This window comes from Bufo bufo, chromosome 8 (assembly GCF_905171765.1).
Source record: "Bufo bufo chromosome 8, aBufBuf1.1, whole genome shotgun sequence".
NCBI classification, from domain to species: domain Eukaryota; kingdom Metazoa; phylum Chordata; class Amphibia; order Anura; family Bufonidae; genus Bufo; species Bufo bufo.
In genome coordinates this window covers 11117055-11138290 of record NC_053396.1, presented here as the reverse complement: position 1 = coordinate 11138290, position 21236 = coordinate 11117055, and the positions used below count along the sequence as shown (strand labels likewise).

Below are 21236 nucleotides of genomic sequence, written 5' to 3'. Positions count from 1 at the left end.
GAGTTCAGAGAAGAGCTACTAAACTGGTACATGGATTGCAGGATAAAACTTACCAGGAAATATTAAAGGACCTTAACATGTATAGCTTGGAAGAAAGACGAGACAGAGGGGATATGATAGAAACTGCTAAATACATAAAGGGAATCAACTCGGTAAAAGAGGAGAGAATATTTAAAAGAAGAAAAACTGCTACAAGAGGACACAGTTTTAAATTAGAGGGGCAAAGGTTTAAAAGTAATATCAGGAAGTATTACTTTACTGAGAGAGTAGTGGATGCATGGAATAGCCTTCCTGCAGAAGTGGCAGCTGCAAATACAGTGAAGGAGTGTAAGCATGCATGGGATAGGCATAAGGCCATCCTTCATATAAGATAGGGCCGGGGGCTATCCATAGTATTCAGTATATTGGGCAGACTAGATGGGCCAAATGGTTCTTATCTGCCGACACATTCTATGTTTCTGTGTTTCTATAGGGACCTGTTAAGACTAGAATGGTTTTCATAGGAATCCTTGGTTCTCATTGTTTCTCATCTTGGCAAAATGAAATGATCCTTGATGATGGAGTCCTCAGTAGAGATGAGCGAATTTCACATTTTGAAATTCGTTCACACTTCGTTTATTGGTAAAAGGTGAATTGCGTTATGGATTACGTTACCACGGACCATAACGCAATTCTATGACTAAATGCCTTTAGAGGTATTCCGTTATTCATTCCGTCATAATAGAAGACTATGGGCTGCAAAATGGATCCGTCCCGTTTCCGTTATGCAGGTGAGTCCTCTCCTGATCCTGAGTCCTCTCCTGATCCTGAGTCCTCTCCTGATCCTGAGTCCTCTCCTGCATAATGGAAACAGGACGGATTCCATTATGCATTCCGTCATAGAATTTAGGTATGGTCCGTTATAACGGAATCCATAACGCAATTCTGCTTTTACCACCAAACGAAGTGTGAACGAATTTCATAAGCGGAAATTCGCTCATCTCTCGTCCTCAGTCTGATTACCCTTTATACTCCACAATTGTAGTTATAATAGGGATTGGCAGATAAAGTTTTTCAATTGGGTCAGATGTTCATCTGATTCCCACATTAATTTGTCTCCAGCCACCTACCTGGGATGGTTCCGAAGGTAACCACCAGAAAGAGAACAAAGCAATCTACACCCTTTGCAGTCAAACCTGCTGTTTAGCACATTCTGCCTCTACGGAGAAATCGGTGCTATATTATATAGCGTTACATTCTCCCCAGTGTCTTATTTAGGAGCCAAAGCTATGAGATGTGAAATGCAATTACTGAATCTGCACATATGGCTTTCATCGACAGTATGTTCATTAGGGGCACCAGCTGAAACCATCCAGAGCACGTGATCAATAGTCTCTAACAATTTTTTAATCGTTCCTATTCTTCCACCAAGGGGGGAAAGAATCGCTGTTAACCAAATGAGCTTTTGGCCTATGGCTATTAAAAGTATATAGGTGACTTATTTTCCACTTTCTTACCTTGAATGGGATTTGCCCCTTTCCAATGTTGTAGAAGGATTATCAACTCCCATCACATGGGCTTTTTCCATATCTTTAAATAAATCTTTTAACAGATTCACATCTCGAAAACACGTCACTACATTTACCATTGACCCCCCATCCTTTGAAAATTGACGCCACTCTCACCCACTTACTCCTGATTAATTCAAACTCTTTAATCTCATTTATCAACATCTGGGTTTTGCACCCTTATGCTTTTGGATTGGAGGAATATTTTGGGCTCCTCACTTCCTAATACCTAGTAGCTACAGATTGAGGGACGCACTGGCTGTAGCTCTATAAACACACCAATGTTAGAAACTTCATACAAGGTACTTTTACGCTGGTTTTTAGTGACAGTCTGCATTGCCTATGCTGTACCCGGCTAGCCATCAACTTGATACCTCGAATGTGTGTCCCCAGGAGCAATGCCCCTCAATTGTGGACCTAACAAAACTCATCTCGAAACCCATGGGTGAAACACTTCCATAAAACTAGAAGTGTCTCCTAGTTAGCAGTAACTTTTACCTCACTTCTTTCTTGCCACCAGACCATAGCGAGAACTTGGAAGCAGTAGACATTTGACTTGTCTGAAGTCAAGAGGCAAATGGACTACTATGTGATTGATGAAAAACAGCCTTGTCGCAGAGCACCCTTAAGAGTTTTGAAAAAATCTATGAACGTTGGAGGACCTATACCTTCTTAGCTGCTGTAATGTCATTGTGACAACTCTGCTGGGTGTTCCACGGGTTCATCATGATCTTATTCCTGCCCTCACCCACCCAAAGCTTCCTTTCCACCTCTTTCTTGTCTTCCTCTTTTAGTCCGAGGTTTAAGCTTGTTTTTTTTTTTTTACTACTGTTGGTCCTCAGTTTATGGACCTCTACCTTTATTATAGTCCTAGACTCTGATAGGACAGCTGGGATTAGTTTTATACAGTAGATGTCATCAACTTCATAGTATCTTCTTTTACCCAGAATGTCACAATGTTGTACCTCTTTTATGGAAAATTTGATAAAGCTATTGTATAAAAATATTATTTGGAGACCAAATATTTTTAAAATACAATTAATTGCAATGATTAGATAACAGCTACCACTCTTAATGTGTCCAGTTACCCTGGTGGTCAGAACGAACGCCCATTGCTTTCTTCATGGCTTGTTTTACCTCCCTGTTTCTCAGACTGTAAATAATGGGGTTCAGCATTGGTGTCATGATGGTGTAAAGCACAGCCACCACTTTGACATCTTTGTCCATGGCGTAGGTAGAGGAGGGCCAGATGTAGCTGAAGATCCCACTGCCATAATATAGAGCCACTACCATGAAGTGAGAGGCGCAAGTAGAGAAGGTCTTTCGACGACCTTTGCTGGTGCTAATTTTTGTGACAGCAGCAATGATCCGGCCATAGGTCACCAATATAAAGATGAGGGGTCCCATCCCAGCAATGACGACTACTATCATGAAAAGTCCCTCCCCGACTTTTGTGTCCGAGCAAGACAACTTGAAGAGTGGAGTTACGTCACAAAAGAAATGGTCTACCTTGTTTGGACTACAAAAGTCAAGATGGCATATGGAAATGGCTTGGACCATTGAGTTCAGGAGACCACTGGCCCAACAGGAGAGGACGATCCTGATCCTTATTGCTCTGCTCATAATAAGGTTGTAGTTTAGTGGGAAACAGATGGCCACATACCTATCATAAGCCATGACTGTAAGGATATAACACTCCACCACCATGAAAAGTTGGAAGAAATAGAGCTGAGTGACACATCCAGCATAAGAAATGGATTTCTGGGCAGTGACCAATATCAACAAGAGCTTGGGGACAGTGACAGAAGACAAAAATATATCAACAGCAGCAAGGTTGGCCAAGAAGAAGTACATAGGAGTGTGTAGTCTTTGGTCAGAAGAAATCACACTTAGAATTACTATGTTTCCTACCACGGTGATGAGGTATACGGCCAGGAAGACCAGAAAGAGGAGGATCTGAGGGTCTGCTGTTTCCGAAAGTCCAACAATCAGAAAGACCGACACTGAGGACTCGTTTCTCCAACTAGAGGCTTCCATTGGACAGGTGTTGATCTAAAGGGATAAGAGATGACTATTAGGTAGAATGAATTTGCTTGCTTGTCTCCTTCATAGTGCCATAGTGTCTTCCCCTTTTGCCCCTTATCTTTTGTTTGCCAGAAAAGGGTTGTCCAAGATGAGAAAAACATGGCTGCTTTCATCCACAAACAGCGCCACACCAGTCAACAGGTTTTGTGTGATTTTACAGCTCAACACCTTTTACTTCAATGGAGATGCAAGACCAGACACAACCAGCTTCACAAATCTACAATGTCAATTTATGTGGCTTCAAAATCTTTGACATGTGCTGTGTGGTTCCAGAATGGTTGCATGCACAGTAGTCTCCCTACGATGGGCAAAGTCCTCACTCACGCAGGCTTGTGGGGACTTCGCCTACTGCGGGGAAACTACTGTTTGTGCGCAGGTCCAGAACAGCATGGAGCATGCACAAGATTTAATAGCAGCTTATAGTGATGTTTCATAGTAGGGTAGCCATCAGTCAAGCACCTGCCGAGTTGGAAAACTACCCTTACTTTGTCAATAAGGCAGGCAGCGGCTACACAGGGTATGAGTTTTCCTGTCTGTATGTACCCTACCTGACTGTAGTAATGATGGCCATATAATACCCGACAGACTCTGAAATTGGAGAACCCAGAAGAAATCCATGCCAATACAAGGAGAACAAACCTGGTGGGATTATTTTCCCTGGGCTGCAAGTAAAAGGTGATGACCACGAAGCCAACATACCCTGCATGGTAAAAATTAGGTGTCATGTGTTGATGCTGACCACGGCCTGAATATTGCAGGCAAGTGAGGGATCTACTGGTTTATAGTCCACTACCAACTGGACTGGTTATTATCCGGTGGGGTGGAACTTGTGTTTTAACGATGACAATCATTGGCCTTCAGGATCTGCTCATAGGGACTGAATCTCTGTAAAGTAACAATATATTATGCGTCATATCTTTGGGAATAAAAAGTCTTTAATGGGTCCTTCAAAAACTCCAACCCAAATTTATTGGTATTTGTAGCCAGCAAACCTTTTTACCTTGGGCAGATTGCCATAAAATTAAACAAAAAAAAAATTATCATAAGAAAAAAGTTAGACATCTAGTAGACATGTCCCCATGAGCTTTTGGCTTAGAGCAGGGGTCATCAACTTTTGCCACTGCAGCTGCTGTGAAACTGCAGCTCCCCGTTCTAACTCCCATTAGAAGGGAATAGAGCATTCTGGGACTTGTAGTTTCAGAACGGCTGGAGTGCTGGAGGTTACTGATGCCTGGATTTGAGTATCTTGGCCAGGGATCGGCATTCCACCTAACCACTCTCAGGGACTCGCCTCACTAAATTGAAATAGGATTATAGGGGTTTCCAGGATGTTGGTATTGATGGTCTGCCAGGAGTTGAACCCCCCCCACCGATCACATATTAGTGACCTATCCTGAGGACAAGCCCATTAATAGGTTTATTTTAAGCTCATTACCTCCAGTAGGCCCCATATAACCTACTTTAGCAGCCAAAAGTAGACCCCATGTGCCCTACTGCTTCAGAGAAGGGCTTGTCCCATTGCAAGAACATTAGATTGAGCACAAAACCGTGAGATCATGGAAGCCCCGGTTCAAAATGGCCTCCTTATAATGTGGCACCCCTCTAGAACCTACATCTGATGGGTATAGTGCAGTCAGGTATAACTCATGTCAGACTACCGCCTACCTCAACTTTCTTCTCATCCACTCCTCACTCATTTGCCCCGTCTCCCACCAGTACCTTCTATTGACTCAAAATTCTCAATCTGAACTTCTCATATCTGCAAGTTGTTTTACCAAAAATTGTGATCATTTTATATCAGTTTCAGCAGTCGTTTTTTGCTCTGCGCTCTTTCACAAACCCTTCACTCAGGGCCGTCTTTTCGAATGGGCACGCTGGGCAGTTGCCCGGGGGCCCCACTTGCCTGGGGGCCCGCCTGCCCAGTGAACCCACCAGCCCACCCCCCAGTTGAATACTAATGAGCGCTTCCATTATGGAAGCGCTCATTAGAACCGAGAGACCAGGAAGTGGTGAACGCTCTGTACTCACCACTTCCTGGTCCTCGGCTGTCGGCTGTGCAGGGCTGCGCACAGCGTGAGGGCGCTCTGTGACCTCACGCTGTGCGCGCCAGTTCAGAGCACAGAGTCGACTGAGGAGAGGCAGGCGGCGTCCAGGAGCAGGAGAGGTAAGTGATTTTTTATTTTATAAGAAAATGTGGCTGCTGGGGGCATAAGGGGGCTAATGGAGAGGCATATGGGGGCTAATGGAGAGGCATATGGGGGGCTAATGGAGAGGCATATGGGGGGCTAATGGAGAGAGGCATATGGGGGGCTAATGGAGAGGCATATGGGGGCTAATGGAGAGGCATATGGGGGCTAATGGAGAGGCATATGGGGGCTAATGGAGAGGCATATGGGGGGCTAATGGAGAGGCATATGGGGGGCTAATGGAGAGAGGCATATGGGGGGCTAATGGAGAGGCATATGGGGGCTAATGGAGAGGCATATGGGGGCTAATGAGGCATATGGGGGCTAATGGAGAGGCATATGGGGGCTAATGGAGAGGCATATGGGGGCTAATGGAGAGGCATATGGGGGCTAATGAGGCATATGGGGGCTAATGGAGAGGCATATGGGGGCTAATGGAGAGGCATATGGGGGCTAATGGAGAGGCATATGGGGGCTAATGGAGAGGCATATGGGGGCTAATGGAGAGGCATATGGGGGCTAATGGAGAGGCATATGGGGGCTAATGGAGAGGCATATGGGGGCTAATGGAGAGGCATATGGGGGCTAATGGAGAGGCATATGGGGGCTAATGGAGAGGCATATGGGGGCTAATGAGGCATATGGGGGCTAATGGAGAGGCATATGGGGGCTAATGGAGAGGCATATGGGGGCTAATGAGGCATATGGGGGCTAATGGAGAGGCATATGGGGGCTAATGGAGAGGCATATGGGGGCTAATGAGGCATATGGGGGCTAATGGAGAGGCATATGGGGGCTAATGGAGAGGCATATGGGGGCTAATGGAGAGGCATATGGGGGCTAATGGAGAGGCATATGGGGGCTAATGGAGAGGCATATGGGGGCTAATGGAGAGGCATATGGGGGCTAATGGAGAGGCATATGGGGGCTAATGGAGAGGCATATGGGGGCTAATGGAGAGGCATAAGGGGGCTAATGATGAGAGGCAGCATATGGGGGCTAATGATGAGAGGCAGCATATGGGGGCTAATGATGAGAGGCAGCATATGGGGGCTAATGAGAGGCATAATAACACTGTCATCCACAGATGCCCCCATAACAGTGTGTCTTCCACAGATCCACCATAACAGTGCGCCTGCGCACTGACGAGAGACAGAAAGAAGGGGAAAGAATCCGCGGAAGCAAGCAGAGGACGGCACAGCAGACGACTGAACAGCTTCTTTTGTAAGTAAATAGTTTTATTATAAATGTATCCCTGCAGACCGCAATTCTCTCATATTTTGTAATCTTATTTATATATACTTATTTTGTTTTTGCCCCCCCATTTTTGACTGTGGTATCTTTGTGCCCCCCCTATATATTATTCCTATATTAAACACTGATTTTGTTGAAAGTACCAATAAATATCGCCTTATTGATAATTTGCATTTTTATTCTAGTGCGTGATTGTGTAGACAGGGCCCCAGTGCACTGTATTGCCCGGGGGCCTATAATGCTCTTAAGATGGCACTGCCTTCACTACCACCAGTATGACGTCCATACACATGGGGCCCTATTTCATAGAGTGCAGGTCGGAGACATCCAGACACCTACAGGAGAAGTGGTTAGTCAGGTGGAGGGAGCTCCCTCTGTCATCTCACAGGTGCCCCCTTGATGTAATTGTTGGGGTGCAAGGGGTTTTCATGGCATCTCTGGATAAGTCATCAGTATCTGATCGATGGTGGTCTGAGTCCCGGGACCCCCCGCCGATCGGCTGTTCGAGAAGGCACTGGCGCGCGCAGTTGTGCCGCAGCTTTCTCTCAGCTCACCAAACACAGCGCCATACATTGTATAGTGGCTGAGCTTGGTATTGCAGCTCAGCTTCATTCACTTCGATTGGGCTGAGCTGCTCTTGGGTCATGTGACCGACGAACGTGACATCACTGGCCTAGGAAAAGCTGTGAGCACCGGTGCCTTCAGATGATCGGCAGGGGTCCTGGGTCTCGGACCCCCACAGATAGGTCATCAGTATTAAAATCTTGGAAGACCCCTTTAATTAAAATATTCAAATACTTTTAAAAAAAATCCAAAGATTTTCCCTTCCATAATGCTGTATTATAGAAAAAAAAACAACCCTGAAAAATATAAACTGATACCAGCTCACTCATACAGCGTACTATAAAATGTGATTCTCCTGTTCCTGACATTCTCTGCATTTTCCAGCAGCCGCCACTAGAGGGAGCTCAGTGCAAAGAGCTTCCATTGATATTTATGTTACGCACATATAGCAGCGCTGTACAGACATCACCATCACTCGCTGCCCCCAATGGAGCTCACAATCTAAGTTCCCTATACAGACTCCATGCACAGGTTGGATTTGAAACTAGTGCTGCAAGGCAGCAGTGCTAACCACTAAGCCACTATCATATTGTCCATATTGCCTCCTTTGCTGGCTTGATTCATTTTTCCATCACATTATACACTGCTTGCATCCAGGGGTTACGGCCACCGCTGCAGCGCAGATACGAGGTGGGTGGGACGGGAGCTGCTGTGCATGTGTGCCTATGCGCGCTCCCACGGTCCTGCCCACCACAGAGGCCGCGCGCTTTTTCCTATAGTGTGCAAGTACGACCACCACTGATGGATTGCTGAGTGGTCATAACCCCTGGATACAAGCCAGCAAAGGAGGCAATATCAACAATCACAATACATTAGTAAATGCCATTTGCTGAATTAAGACAATTCCTATACAGTGAGCTCCCCCTAGTGGTGGCTGCGGGCTGCTACATTTTATATTACATTGTGTGAAGGAAGGAGGAGATCTATCAGTGTATTTATGCCACTTGTCCAGTATAACTACATTGAGAAATGTCCGGAATCAGGGCCGTACTTATGAAGCCAAGTGGGTTAGGTGGAGGGTATTTTTTATATTTTTATTACGATATCTTTTATTAAAAATGTATTTCGCACAATATAAAGCTTTCTGACAAGCTTGTCATAAATCTGGGGAGTCGTGCTTTGCGTTCCACGTTACCTGGGAATGTATGAGACACGTGGACTTGGAAAATGGGTCAGGCAGGAGGGACGCCCGCGTGGATGGTTATGGTTTTCAGGATATGGCAACACAAAAGGAAAAAAAATGTTTAAATTCTGCAAAAGTAGTAAATCATAGAAAAACTCGGGACTATCATGTCATGGCATCTGGGAGCTCAAAAATAAAAAATAATTAACTCACCTCCTCCTCTTGATCGCGTAGCTGCCGGTCTCTTCTTACTTCTTTAATCATGAGCTGCCGGCTAAAGGACCTATGGTGACATCATATCACATGGTCCAAGGTGATGGACCATGTGATTGGACCATGTGATCTGACGTCACCACAGGTCCTTTAGCCGGCAGCTCATGATTAAAGAAGTAAGAAGAGACCGGCAGCTACGCGATCAAGAGGAGAAAGTGGTTAATTATTTTTTATTTTTTAACCCTCAGTTGACCACCTACTAAGCATTCTGTATTAAAGAATGCTATTATTTTCCCTTATAACCATGTTATAAGGGAAAATAATAACATCTACACAACACTGAACCCAAACCTGAACTTCTGTGAAGAAGTTCGGGTCTGGGTACCACAGTCGGTTTTCTATCACGCGCGTGCAAAACGCATTGCACCCGCGCGATAAAAACTGAACAACGGAACGCAATCGCAGTCAAAACTGACTGCAATTAGGTACCTACTCGCGTGGGTTTGCCGCAATGCACCCGGACCTTATCTGGACACGCTCGTGTGACCTCAGCCTAAGGCCTCATGCACACGACCGTTTTTTTTTGCTGTCGCAAAACAGATTTCCGTTGTTCCGTGATCTGTGACCGTTTTTTCTTCCGTGGGTCTTCCTTGATTTTTGGAGGATCCACGGACATGAAAAGTGAAAAAAATAACTAAGTGAAGTTTGCATTGAAAATAATAGGAAAAACGGACACGGATCACGGATCACGGATGCGGATGACTATCTTGTGTGCATCCGTGATTTTTCCCGGACCCATTGACTTGAATAGGTCCGTGAACCGTTGTCCGTGAAAAAAATAGGACAGGTCATATTTTTTTCACGGACTGGAAAAACAGATCACGGACGCGGAAGCCAAACGGTGCATTTTCCGATTTTTCCACGGACCCATTAAGAGTCAATGGGTCCGCGAAAAAAAACAGAACAACGGCCGCGGATGCACACAACGGTCGTGTGCATGAGGCCTAAGAATTAAAATCCCCCTTTTCCAAAAAATACAAAAACAATTAAAAAAATAAACATAATAGACATCGCTGCGAGCAAAAACACCCGTACTAGATATTTATCTTATACGATGAATGGCCTAATGGAAAACAACATCAAAATTGCAGATTTGCAATTTTTTGGGTCACTTAACTCTGCGAACAAATTTAATCAAAAAGACAACTCCAAAATGGTATCAATAAAAATGACAGATCGTCCCGCCAAAAATGAGACCTCAGTAGACATGAAAATAAAAAAGTTATGGGGATCTTAATATGGTGATGGAAAGAAAAAAATTGTTTTTACGGTATTCGGGCTCATGCGCACAAATTCCCGTTTCTGTTCTGTTTTTCTACAGGTCCGTATGAGGAACCATTCACTTCAATAGGTCCGCAAAAAAACGGAAATTAAGCGTGCATTCCGTTTCTGTTCTGCAAAAAAATATAACATGTCCTATTCTTGTCCGTTTTTGCAGACAAGGACAGGCTTTGTTACAATGGATCCACCAAAAAAACGGATGCAATTCGTCATCAGTGTTTTTGCAGGACCGCAAAATACATATGGTTATGTGCATGAGCCCTTAAAGTTCAAGAAAAACTATACAAGGTGGTATTGCTGTCATCGCACCGACTTGGAGAAGGAAACTAAGGCCCCTTTCACAAGAGCGAGTTTTCCGCGCGGGTGCAATACGTGATGCGAACGCGTTGCGCCCGCACTGAATCCAGACCTATTCATTTCAATGTTGTTTGTAAACATTCCGTTTTTTATCACAAGCGTGAAAAACGCATCAATGCGCATTTCACCTGCGCAATAAAAACTCAACAACTGAACGCAATCGCAGACAAAACTGACTGAACTTGCTTGCGAAATGGTGCGAGTTTTCCTGAACGCATCCGGACCTAATCCGTATCGTTCGTGTGCAAGAGGCCTAACAGGTCAGTTTTACCGCATAGGAAATGCTGTAAAAAAAACAAAAAAAATAACAGAAAATTTGGCGGAATTGTGTTGTTTCTTTTTATAATTCCACCCATTTGAACTACATTGTATGCAACTATAAGGCTTATCGCACACGGACGTGTGCGACCCGCGGCCGTATTGCGGATCCGCATTTGTGGATCCGCAATACATGGGCACCGTTGCGTGTGCATTCCACATCACGGATGGGGACCTATTCACTTCAATGGGTCCGCAAATCCGGAGATGCGGAATGGAAGCACGGAACGGAACCCTACGAAAGCACTACGGAGTGCTTCCGTGGGGTTTCGTCACCGTACTTCCGTTCCGCAAAAAGATAGAACTTTTTGCGGATCGCAGACCCATTAAAGTGAATGGGTCCGCGATCCGCTGCGGCTTCCCCACGGTGGGTGTTTGTGCTAATTGCGGGCCGCAGCACGGCCACCGGGTTCGTGTGCAAGAGGCCTAAACGGTGCCATTAGAAAATACAACTTGTCTCACAGAAAACAAGCCCTCATACAGCCATGTGAAGGGGAAAATTAAAAAAATAAGTTACGGCTCCGGGAAAGCAGGGAGTAAAAAACGAAAACCAAAAAAAAACTGAGAGTGGCCAGGTCCTGAAGAGGTTAAAGGATAGACTGCGGATTTTCTGTCTGGATTTGCAGCACATTGCAGAAGGATAAGATTTTAATCTCTTTCACACACTGCAATGATAAAAAAAAAAAAACTTTTGGAAACAAATTCCACGGCAGATTTTTAAAGTGGAATTCTCCCCAAATTTCCAGATATAAGTTTATGTCAGTGAATGAACACTCTTGGTTACATTCACAGGCTGCAAACCTTGTGTAGACAATAAACCCATCAGCAGCGGCGACTTCACAGAGCTTTGTCTGGACTGGATACAATTGTAACAAACCCTCAGCTGAGAGCAAGAATGAGTTTGCTGCCTCTGAATGTAAATTGGAGTGTTCTCATTCACAGACAGCAAACATATCTCTTGGAAAAACCTCATGCAGACGACCGTTGTTTTATTCCGTGTCCGTTGTGCCGTTTTTCGTGATTTTCTGCGGACCCGTTGACTTTCAATGGGTCCGTTGAAAACTCGGCTAATGCACCGTTTGTCATCCGCGTCCGTGATCCGTGGTGCCAGTCCGTCAAAAAAATATAACCTGTCCTATTATTTTCACGGAAAACGGTTCTCGGACCCATTCAAGTCAATGGAACCGTGAAAAAAACGCGGAGGCACACAAGATTGTCGTCCGCGTCCGGTTTTTTTCCTATCATTTGCATGGCAAACTTGACTTAGACTTTTTTTTTTACTTTCCTTTATGTCTGGTGGTCCTCCAAAAAAAAAGGAAGACACACGGAAACAAAAACGGAAACGGGTCACGGAACAACGGAACCCCATTTTGCGGAACGGAACACAACAACGGTCGTGTGCATGAGGCCTAATGGTGACTAACTGAAACACAAAAAATCTATCAGAAATTTGAAGACATGAAACGGGCTTAAAATAATCCATTCAAGACCCAGAATAGTGTGGGCATTAAAGAGGACCTTTCACCAGAATGAGGCATCTAAGCTAACTATACAGACGTGTAGAGCGGCGCCCACGGATCCCCCTGCACTTACTGTTATCCCCGGGCGCCGCTCCGTTCTCCGGTATCTTCATAGTTAGGCTCCACCCAGGGGAACCTGCCGGCGTCTCCTTCTCCTATGCTGTAGCGCTGGCCAATCGCAGCGCTCAGCTCATAGCCTGAGAGGAAAAAATAACTCTCAGGCTATGAGCTGAGCGCTGCGATTGGCCAGCGCTACAGCATAGGAGAATGAGACGCCGTCAGGTTCCCCTGGGTGGAGCCTAACTATGAAGATACCGGAGGCTATAACCGGAGAACGGAGCGGCGCCGGGGATAACAGTAAGTGCAGGGGGGTCCCTGGGCGCCGCTCTCCATGTCTGTATAGTTAGTTTAGAGGTTTTATTATGGTGAAAGGTCCTCTTTAAAGTGTTAATGTTGATAAGTTTTTTAAATTTTTATTCGTATAGGCATTCATTGTATGAAAAGCTGCAATATAGTGCACACAGCGCCATCCAGTGACCTACAGCTGAGTCCTCAGGGGTACGGGGGGGCTTCTCGTGACAAATTGCTATCTTATGGAAAAATATTCTAATTACCGTCTGAGATGTAAAAAGTTATTTTCTGCACCTCCTCGAGAGACTGCATGAAAGAATTCTGTGAATAATAATAATTGTATGAGAAAAATAAATGACAAAAATTAAGTTTATATAAATAATATATATAAAATGAATAAAAAAAATTGTGATCAGTAAAAGAAATGATATATACTCATTCAAAGAGTTTTCTTTATTTTCATGACTATGAAAATTGTAGATTCACACTGAAGGCATCAAAACTATGAATTAACACATGTGGAATTATATACATAACAAACAAGTGTGAAACAACTGAAAATATGTCATATTCTAGGTTCTTCAAAGTAGCCACCTTTTGCTTTGATTACTGCTTTGCACACTCTTGGCATTCTCTTGATGAGCTTCAAGAGGTAGTCCCCTGAAATGGCTTTCACTTCACAGGTGTGCCCTGTCAGGTTTAATAAGTGGGATTTCTTGCCTTATAAATGGGGTTGGGACCATCAGTTACGTTGAGGAGAAGTAAGGTGGATACACAGCTGATAGTCCTACTGAATAGACTGTTAGAATTTGTATTATGGCAAGAAAAAAGCAGCTAAGTAAAGAAAAACGAGTGGCCATCATTACTTTAAGAAGTGAAGGTCAGTCAGTCAGTCGAAAAATTGGGAAAACTTTGAAAGTAAGGGCTATTTGACCATGAAGGAGAGTGATGGGGTGCTGCGCCAGATGACCTGGCCTCCACAGTCACCGGACCTGAACCCAATCGAGATGGTTTGGGGTGAGCTGGACCGCAGAGTGAAGGCAAAAGGGCCAACAAGTGCTGAGCATCTCTGGGAACTCCTTCAAGACTGTTGGAAGACCATTTCAGGGGACTACCTCTTGAAGCTCATCAAGAGAATGCCAAGAGTGTGCAAAGCAGTAATCAAAGCAAAAGGTGGCTACTTTGAAGAACCTAGAATATGACATATTTTCAGTTGTTTCACACTTGTTTGTTATGTATATAATTCCACATGTGTTAATTCATAGTTTTGATGCCTTCAGTGTGAATCTACAATTTTCATAGTCATGAAAATAAAGAAAACTCTTTGAATGAGAAGGTGTGTCCAAACTTTTGGTCTGTACTGTATATTAGTAATAAAAAATGCTGCAATATAGTACACAGTGCCATCCAATGGTCTACAACAGCTGAACAGATCTTCATAATTAGATAGAAAAATGAATGACAAATTATTTTTACAATAAATGATATTTTGATGGTATAAAAATGAGTAAAAAGACAAAAAAGTAAAAAAATAACTATATATATATGTGTGTGTGTATTAATAATAAAAATGTTCTGTTTTAGATCATCATCAATGTTGGAAGACTACAAGACTAGAAATGCAGCAGATACACGCTGTGCCTGGCATCATACTCACAGTCTGTCCCCCGACACCCGCCTTGTGCTCTGTCCTCTCTGCTCTCATATAAAACCCTTCAGAGAGATTCCCTCGGGATTTTATCACCTCTTGAACTGAAAAAAAAAAACTTTCTAAAAGTTGAAGTGTCTCAAAACTTTATGCACACTTATTACAATGTATATTACATATTGCTCCTTGCAAGTGAAAAAAAAATAAAAATGTAAATGAAACAGTTGAGATATTGTCAATACCAGGCAATCTTATTCAGCGTACTGCCCCAATGGAAAACCCTACAGGAGTAATGAGTCAGATGAGGTGCCCTTAGACCCTCAATAGATATGGACCGAGCTGTCTCCTGACTGAACAAAAGGATTAGGTGCTAAAATTCAACATGCTCCATAAGGCCTCTTGCACACGGCCGTAGCGCTTCCGTGGCCGGATTGTGGGCCGCATACGGAGGGTTCCGCAATACACGGGGCACTGGCCGTGTGCATTCCGAATCACGGATGCGGACCCATTCACTTGAATGGGTCCGCAAATCCACAGATGCGGTGTGGAATGGAAGCACGGAACGGAACCCCACAGAAGTACTACGGAGTGCTTCCGTGGGGATCCAATCCATGCTTCCGTTCCGCAAAAAAAACCTTTTCCTATCTTTTTGCGGAACGAAAGGATCACGGACAATTCAAATTGAATGGGTCTGGATCCGTCCCGGCCGCCGCACGGATGTTGCCCGTGCATTGGGCACGGAACGGAACCAATACGTTTGTGTGCAAGAGGCCTAAGTCTTTCCTCAAAAGCTTCTGTTGGGGAAGAGGCAGTTGGCTGGTTTGGATAATAATTGGTGAACTTGGGCAATATTTTTTGTATGTGTATGAAGGACTTTAGGTTTTTGTACCTTCATTAGTTGAATTATGTCTTGAACCTGGTTGAGTCTGGCCATGGGGTTAAATGAGAGGGGGGGGGGGCACGGGTGCTGACTCAAGTTTGGCTTTGTCCCCACTTGTGATTGTCTCATTTTCTTTAGAAAAACTGTTAGTTGACATGTGACCTAAGGGTCTTGCCATCTTTTGCTTCTACGTGAGGTGAATGGGGGGGCTGGGGTATGTTGACTGGAAGGTGTGGTGGAAGAAACTTTTGGGATGCGGTCCTATGGTAACTACTATTGTAATGATATTAGACTGGTTTAACAGGCAGGCAGTGTTTTGAGTTGCACCAAATGTAAAACTAGCAAAATGTTGTGGTTACAGCTTATCGTGGTCATCGGCAAGCATGGTAAATAGGCCTAGATGCAAGCTCAGTGGTTCTACCCAGTTTAACCCATCTTCATATTTTTTTAAAACCTTTAGGAACTTCCCAAGCTTAAACTTCACACATATTTAAAATATATATTTTTAGCATTTTAGCTTTATTATATGCACACATTTTTAGCAACCTTTTATTGAGTGATAGTAGGTGACAAAACATGGACGACTGTAGATATCAAAATCTTATTCCCTTGCTCCCCAGCATCTTCTTCAGTGCCCGTTTTACCTCCCTGTTTCTCAAGCTGTAAATAATGGGGTTCAACATGGGAGTCATGATAGTGTAGAGCACAGCTACCACCTTAACGTCTTTGTTCATGGCGTAGGTAGAGGAGGGCCAGATGTAACTGAAGATCCCGCTGCCATAGTATAGGGCCACCACTGTGAAGTGAGAGGCGCATGTAGAGAAGGTCTTAATACGACCATTTCTGGTGCTAATCTTCGTAACCGCAGCAATGATCCGGCCATAGGTGACCAAGATGAAAGTAAGTGGTCCCATCCCAGCAAGCACCACCACAATTAAAAATACGGCTTCACCAAGTCGGGTGTCAGAGCAAGACAACTTGAACAGAGGAGTAACGTCACAGAAGAAATGGTCAACTTTATTCGGACCACAAAAGTCAAGACAGGAAATTGAAATGGCTTGGACCACTGAGTTAACTAGACCACAAGCCCAACAACCAAGGACCATTCTGAACCTCACTTCCCGGCTCATGATTAGGGTGTAGTTCAGCGGGAAACAGATGGCCACAAATCTATCATAAGCCATGACGGCAAGAAGGTAACACTCCGCCACCACAAAGAATTGGAAAAATGATAATTGGGTGACACAACTGGAGAAAGAAATGGCCTTCTGAGCAGTGACCAGAATGAACAGAAGCTTCGGGACTGTGGTGGATGAGAAGATGATGTCAATAATGGAAAGGTTGGCTAAGAAGAAGTACATGGGGGTGTGTAGACGCTGGTCAGAGGAGATGACACTTAAAATTACAATATTGCCAACAACTGTGATCAGGTAGATGCCAAGGAAGACGAGGAAGAGCAGAAATTGAGGTTCTTCGCTGTCACATAGACCTACGACCAGAAATATAGACACAGAGGACAGGTTTTCTGCTTTTGCCATGGGATTACTGGAAGTGCAAACAAAAAGTATAAAAATAACTGAAAAAGTAGAAGACAAAGAATTCCAAAAAAATTCCCAATAAACTTTTTAGCTTCTTTTAGGTTCTTGAGATGATCTCCTCAAATTCTGAAAAATCACCAAACTTTCCAAAGACAACTGTCCATGTATGAAGGATGGTGGCATCAGATACGTAGGCTTGCCATCATGGAGTTCCTTCTGAAAAGTTATAATTGCAGCCATGTTGGTTATGTAAAACTTGGTGAAAATCTTAAAAACTTGACTGAAGAGGACATTTCAGGAAGTTTTATTTACTGGTGATTTTTTTATTTTATTTTTGTGGTTGGATATTGAATGGTACCTTATAGACCTCGGGAACTTCTGGCTTCATTAATAGTCGTTCAATCTGTTATCAGAATAGGTCAACTTTAAATTTTCTAGAGCAGTAACGTTCCTGGAAGGTTTATATACTGTATATATATTTATATTTGTTAGTATGTTAAATACATATTAGAGATGAGTTAATCAGTTCATAATGAACTGGGTTTGTTATGAACTTCCCAAAAATTTGTCACAATCCCAAAGCTTTTCAGGTTTGCGTTGGATGAATCCAGTAAAACGGCATGCAGTGCAGTGGTGACCCTAGAATTGAATGGGCACCAAGCAACCCCCTCTTCCCATGCAACCCTCACTCCTGCAGCTAGTCAAGGTAGCTCTCTCAGACCAGGCCACACAGCTGCTCCATCCATTTTCTACACTTGTATATATACTGTATGTCATGTCACTGTATATAATGTAAATGTATAATACTGTTTAGGGGACCCTGATAATAAAATCTTTCAGTCCTCCTCCCAGGCGGGCTGTTTCTGAGTTCAGCCCCCGTAGCAGCTGCTTCCCGTGCTTCCACCATAGCTACGGGAGAAGAACAGCTAACGCGTCTTGCAGTCCGTCCCGTAGTTGTTGGGGACCCAAAAGGAGAAACTCCCATGGAGGAAGAGGATGAAGAGCTGCCACTGGAAGAGGAAGTGGAGGAGTCGGAGGTGATGATGACGGTGACACTAACTATGACACCCAATCGTCTCAGTGCGGGGGGGCAAAGCCGGGAAGAACTGGCTCCTCAGGCACACTGGCGAGAAAGGCGAGCTGTATGCTCGTTTGTTTACGCACTGACAGGCGTATCATTCACATCAAGCAGTCTGATTACTGGATAGCCATGCTTTTAAACCCTCTCTATCAAAGCAAAATGGGGCAATATTTTCCTCCCTCCAAAATAGAGTCCAAATTTATTACCAGGAAAGACTGTGTATGCAGGTTTCGGCTAGCAGACGCCTGCAGCCTGCGTGTCTGAAAGGGAGGACCCCCTCTGCCGACTCACCACCCCTCCCACCACCATGAGCAGCAGAAGCCGAAGCAGCCACTTCAAACTCTTCAACATGATGGAGCAGTTTTCTCACATGCAGCGCCAGGCTGAGGCAAATTAGCAAGCCGAGACCTCCTGAGTCAACGCCCAGGTTCAGGGCTACCTACACTCTGGCCTGTCTCCAACGCATACCCTGTTCTCTGACCCCATGGAAAAAATTCTAAGTCCTAGGAGACTAGAGGGCGTTATACACTAATTTCCATGGCAATTGGAGTCACTTTGGTTCGGGCAGAATCGATTTGGGTCTGAACCAAAAATTTGGCAAATTGGAAACCAAGGTTCGCTCATCTCTAACATGTGTTCATATAGCATGACAGACTCTTACCTTGATGGCATCTTCATCAATGTAGAACATACATCATCAAGGCAGGTTCTCGGTAGGATTGTATGATGGAATCATGTGTTCCTCATTACTGCAGCCATTCCAGATCGAGTACCTATCATTTACAAAAGGAACATTAGATCCGTCTTCTAATAACCGTTTTACACTAGATGGACTCTCTGTGGTCTGAGAAGGTTTCTGTGTTATGTACCTTACAAAAAACCTTTTTTTTTTTACAATTAATATATTTTATCTGCTGCGAACATGGAGAATGGGACCCCTGAAGCAAGCAGAGAGCAGCTGCTCATCTGCGGCCACCCTTCATTCATTTCTATAAAATAGTTGTGGTGGTCCCATAGAAACAAATGTGCGGTGCGCTCTTTCTCACTTTTGGGGGCCTGTTTTAGACATTCCCACCTCTGAGACCCACACCTATACTAGCTTTAGTCCCAAAAGAAACAACCCCTTTAAACCCTGCCGCAGGCATGAAGACTAGTGTTGATCGAGCAGCAAAGTGCTCAGGTGCTCGAGTAGAACACCTTGGGATGCTCGGGTGCTCTACAATGGAAGTCAATGGGAGAACCCGAGCATTAAACCAGGCACCCCCTGCTCTGAAGAGGGGAGGTTGTCTGGTTCATAGGAAAAGGTCAGAAATTGATGGAAACACCACTGAAATGGTTCGGGGACAGCATGGGGAGGATGTCTGGATGCATCTTGGACTCCCAGGTCGCTGCTGGGAACAGTGTTGTACGAGTAGTGCGCCACTTTTACAGACTGACAATAATACGCACAAAACTGAAGATAAAATCGATTTTAGAGGAAAAATTGTTAGGAAACATTCTTCCCTGTATATTTACTTGTATATAAAGTGCAAGTGCTGCCAAAAATGACAAGGAAGAGGCACTCCGATACAACCTGTATATCACATAAAGGAGGGGCTCATTCATATTGTGGTATAATGGTTCAGGTAGTGGGACTCCTACACTCATAAAGCCTATGCACTAAGTGAAAGGGCTGCCAACAATTACAAGGAAGCGGCACTCCAATACACCCTTTGTTACACATAAAGGAGGGCATCATACACACCCTTGAAAAATTAGGATTGATGGCCTGCTGGTGACCCTCAAAAACATTAGGGGCAAGGGCCTGCTGGTGACCCTCAAAAACATTAGGGGCAAGGGCCTGCTGATGAGCGGACCATCTAAAACATTAGGGGTGAGGGTCTGCTGCTGAGCTGACCATCTAAAACATTAGGGATGAGGGTCTGCTGCTGATCTGACCATCTAAAACATTAGGGGTGAGGGTCTGCTGCCGAGCTGACCATCTAAAACATTATGGGCGAGGGCCTGCTGCTGAGCTGAACATCTAAAACATTAGGGGTGAGGGTCTGCTGCTGAGCTGACCATCTAAAACATTAGAAGTGAGGGTCTGCTGCTGATCTGACCATCTAAAACATTAGAGGTGAGGGTCTGCTGCTGAGCTGACCATCTAAAACATTAGAGGTGAGGGTCTGCTGCTGAGCTGACCCTCTATAACATTAGTGGCGAGGGCCTGATGCTTATCTGACCATCTAAAACATTAGGGGTGAGGGCCTGCTGGTGACCCTCTAAAACATCCTTATGTACCTATCATTTACAAAAGGAACATTAGATCCGTCTTCTAGTTTCTGTGTTATGTACCTTACAAAAAACCTTTTTTTTTACAATTAATATATTTTATCTGCTGCGAACATGGAGAATGGGACCCCTGAAGCAAGCAGAGAGCAGCTGCACATCTGCGGCCACCCTTCATTCATTTCTATAAAATAGTTGAGGTGGTCCCATAGAAACAAATGTGCGGTGCGCTCTTTCTCACTTTTGGGGGCCTGTTTTAGACATTCCCACCTCTGAGATCCACACCTATACTAGCTTTAGTCCCAAAAGAAACAACCCCTTTAAACCCTGCCGCAGGCATGAAGACTAGTGTTGATCGAGCAGCAAAGTGCTCAGGTGCTCTGGTGCTCGAGTAGAACACCTTGGGATGCTCGGGTGCTCTACAATGGAAGTCAATGGGAGAACCCGAGCATTAAACCAGGCACCCCCTGCTCTGAAGAGGGGAGGGTGTCTGGTTCATAGGAAAAGGTCAGAAATTGATGGAAACACCACTGGGTCTGCTGCAGAGCTGACCCTCTAAAACATTAGTGGCGAGGGCCTGATGCTTATCTGACCCTCTAAAACATTATGGGCGAGGGCCTGCTGGTGACCCTCTAAAACATTAGGGGTGAGGGTCTGCTGCTGATCTGACCCTCTAAAACATTAGGGGCGAGGGCCTGCTGCTGATCTGACCCTCTAAAACATTAGGGGTGAGGGTCTGCTGCTGAGCTGACCCTCTATAACATTAGTGGCGAGGGCCTGATGCTTATCTGACCATCTAAAACATTAGGGGTGAGGGTCTGCTGCTGAGCTGACCATCTAAAACATTAGAGGTGAGGGTCTGCTGCTGAGCTGACCATCTAAAACATTAGGGGCGAGGG

At 44.6% G+C, this 21236-nt stretch overlaps 2 protein-coding genes across 2 annotated transcripts; both read right to left on the bottom strand.

The window, feature by feature from the left end:
- Positions 1-2618: 2618 nt before the first annotated feature.
- LOC120977565 (olfactory receptor 5A2-like) lies at positions 2619-3584 on the bottom strand. The gene has a single exon (XM_040405560.1). It carries the CDS (start codon positions 3582-3584, stop codon positions 2619-2621), a length of 966 nt encoding a protein of 321 aa, XP_040261494.1.
- Positions 3585-16040: 12456 nt separating this feature from the next.
- Positions 16041-16985, bottom strand: LOC120977562 (olfactory receptor 5A2-like). The gene has a single exon (XM_040405559.1). The coding sequence runs from the start codon at positions 16983-16985 to the stop codon at positions 16041-16043; it is 945 nt and encodes a 314-aa protein (XP_040261493.1).
- Positions 16986-21236: the final 4251 nt, after the last annotated feature.

Excerpts from the sequence above, each read along its gene's own strand:
- LOC120977565 (XM_040405560.1), bottom strand. The coding sequence starts at position 3,584 with ATGGAAGCCTCTAGTTGGAGAAACGAGTCCTCAGTGTCGGTCTTTCTG.
- LOC120977562 (XM_040405559.1), bottom strand. The coding sequence starts at position 16,985 with ATGGCAAAAGCAGAAAACCTGTCCTCTGTGTCTATATTTCTGGTCGTA.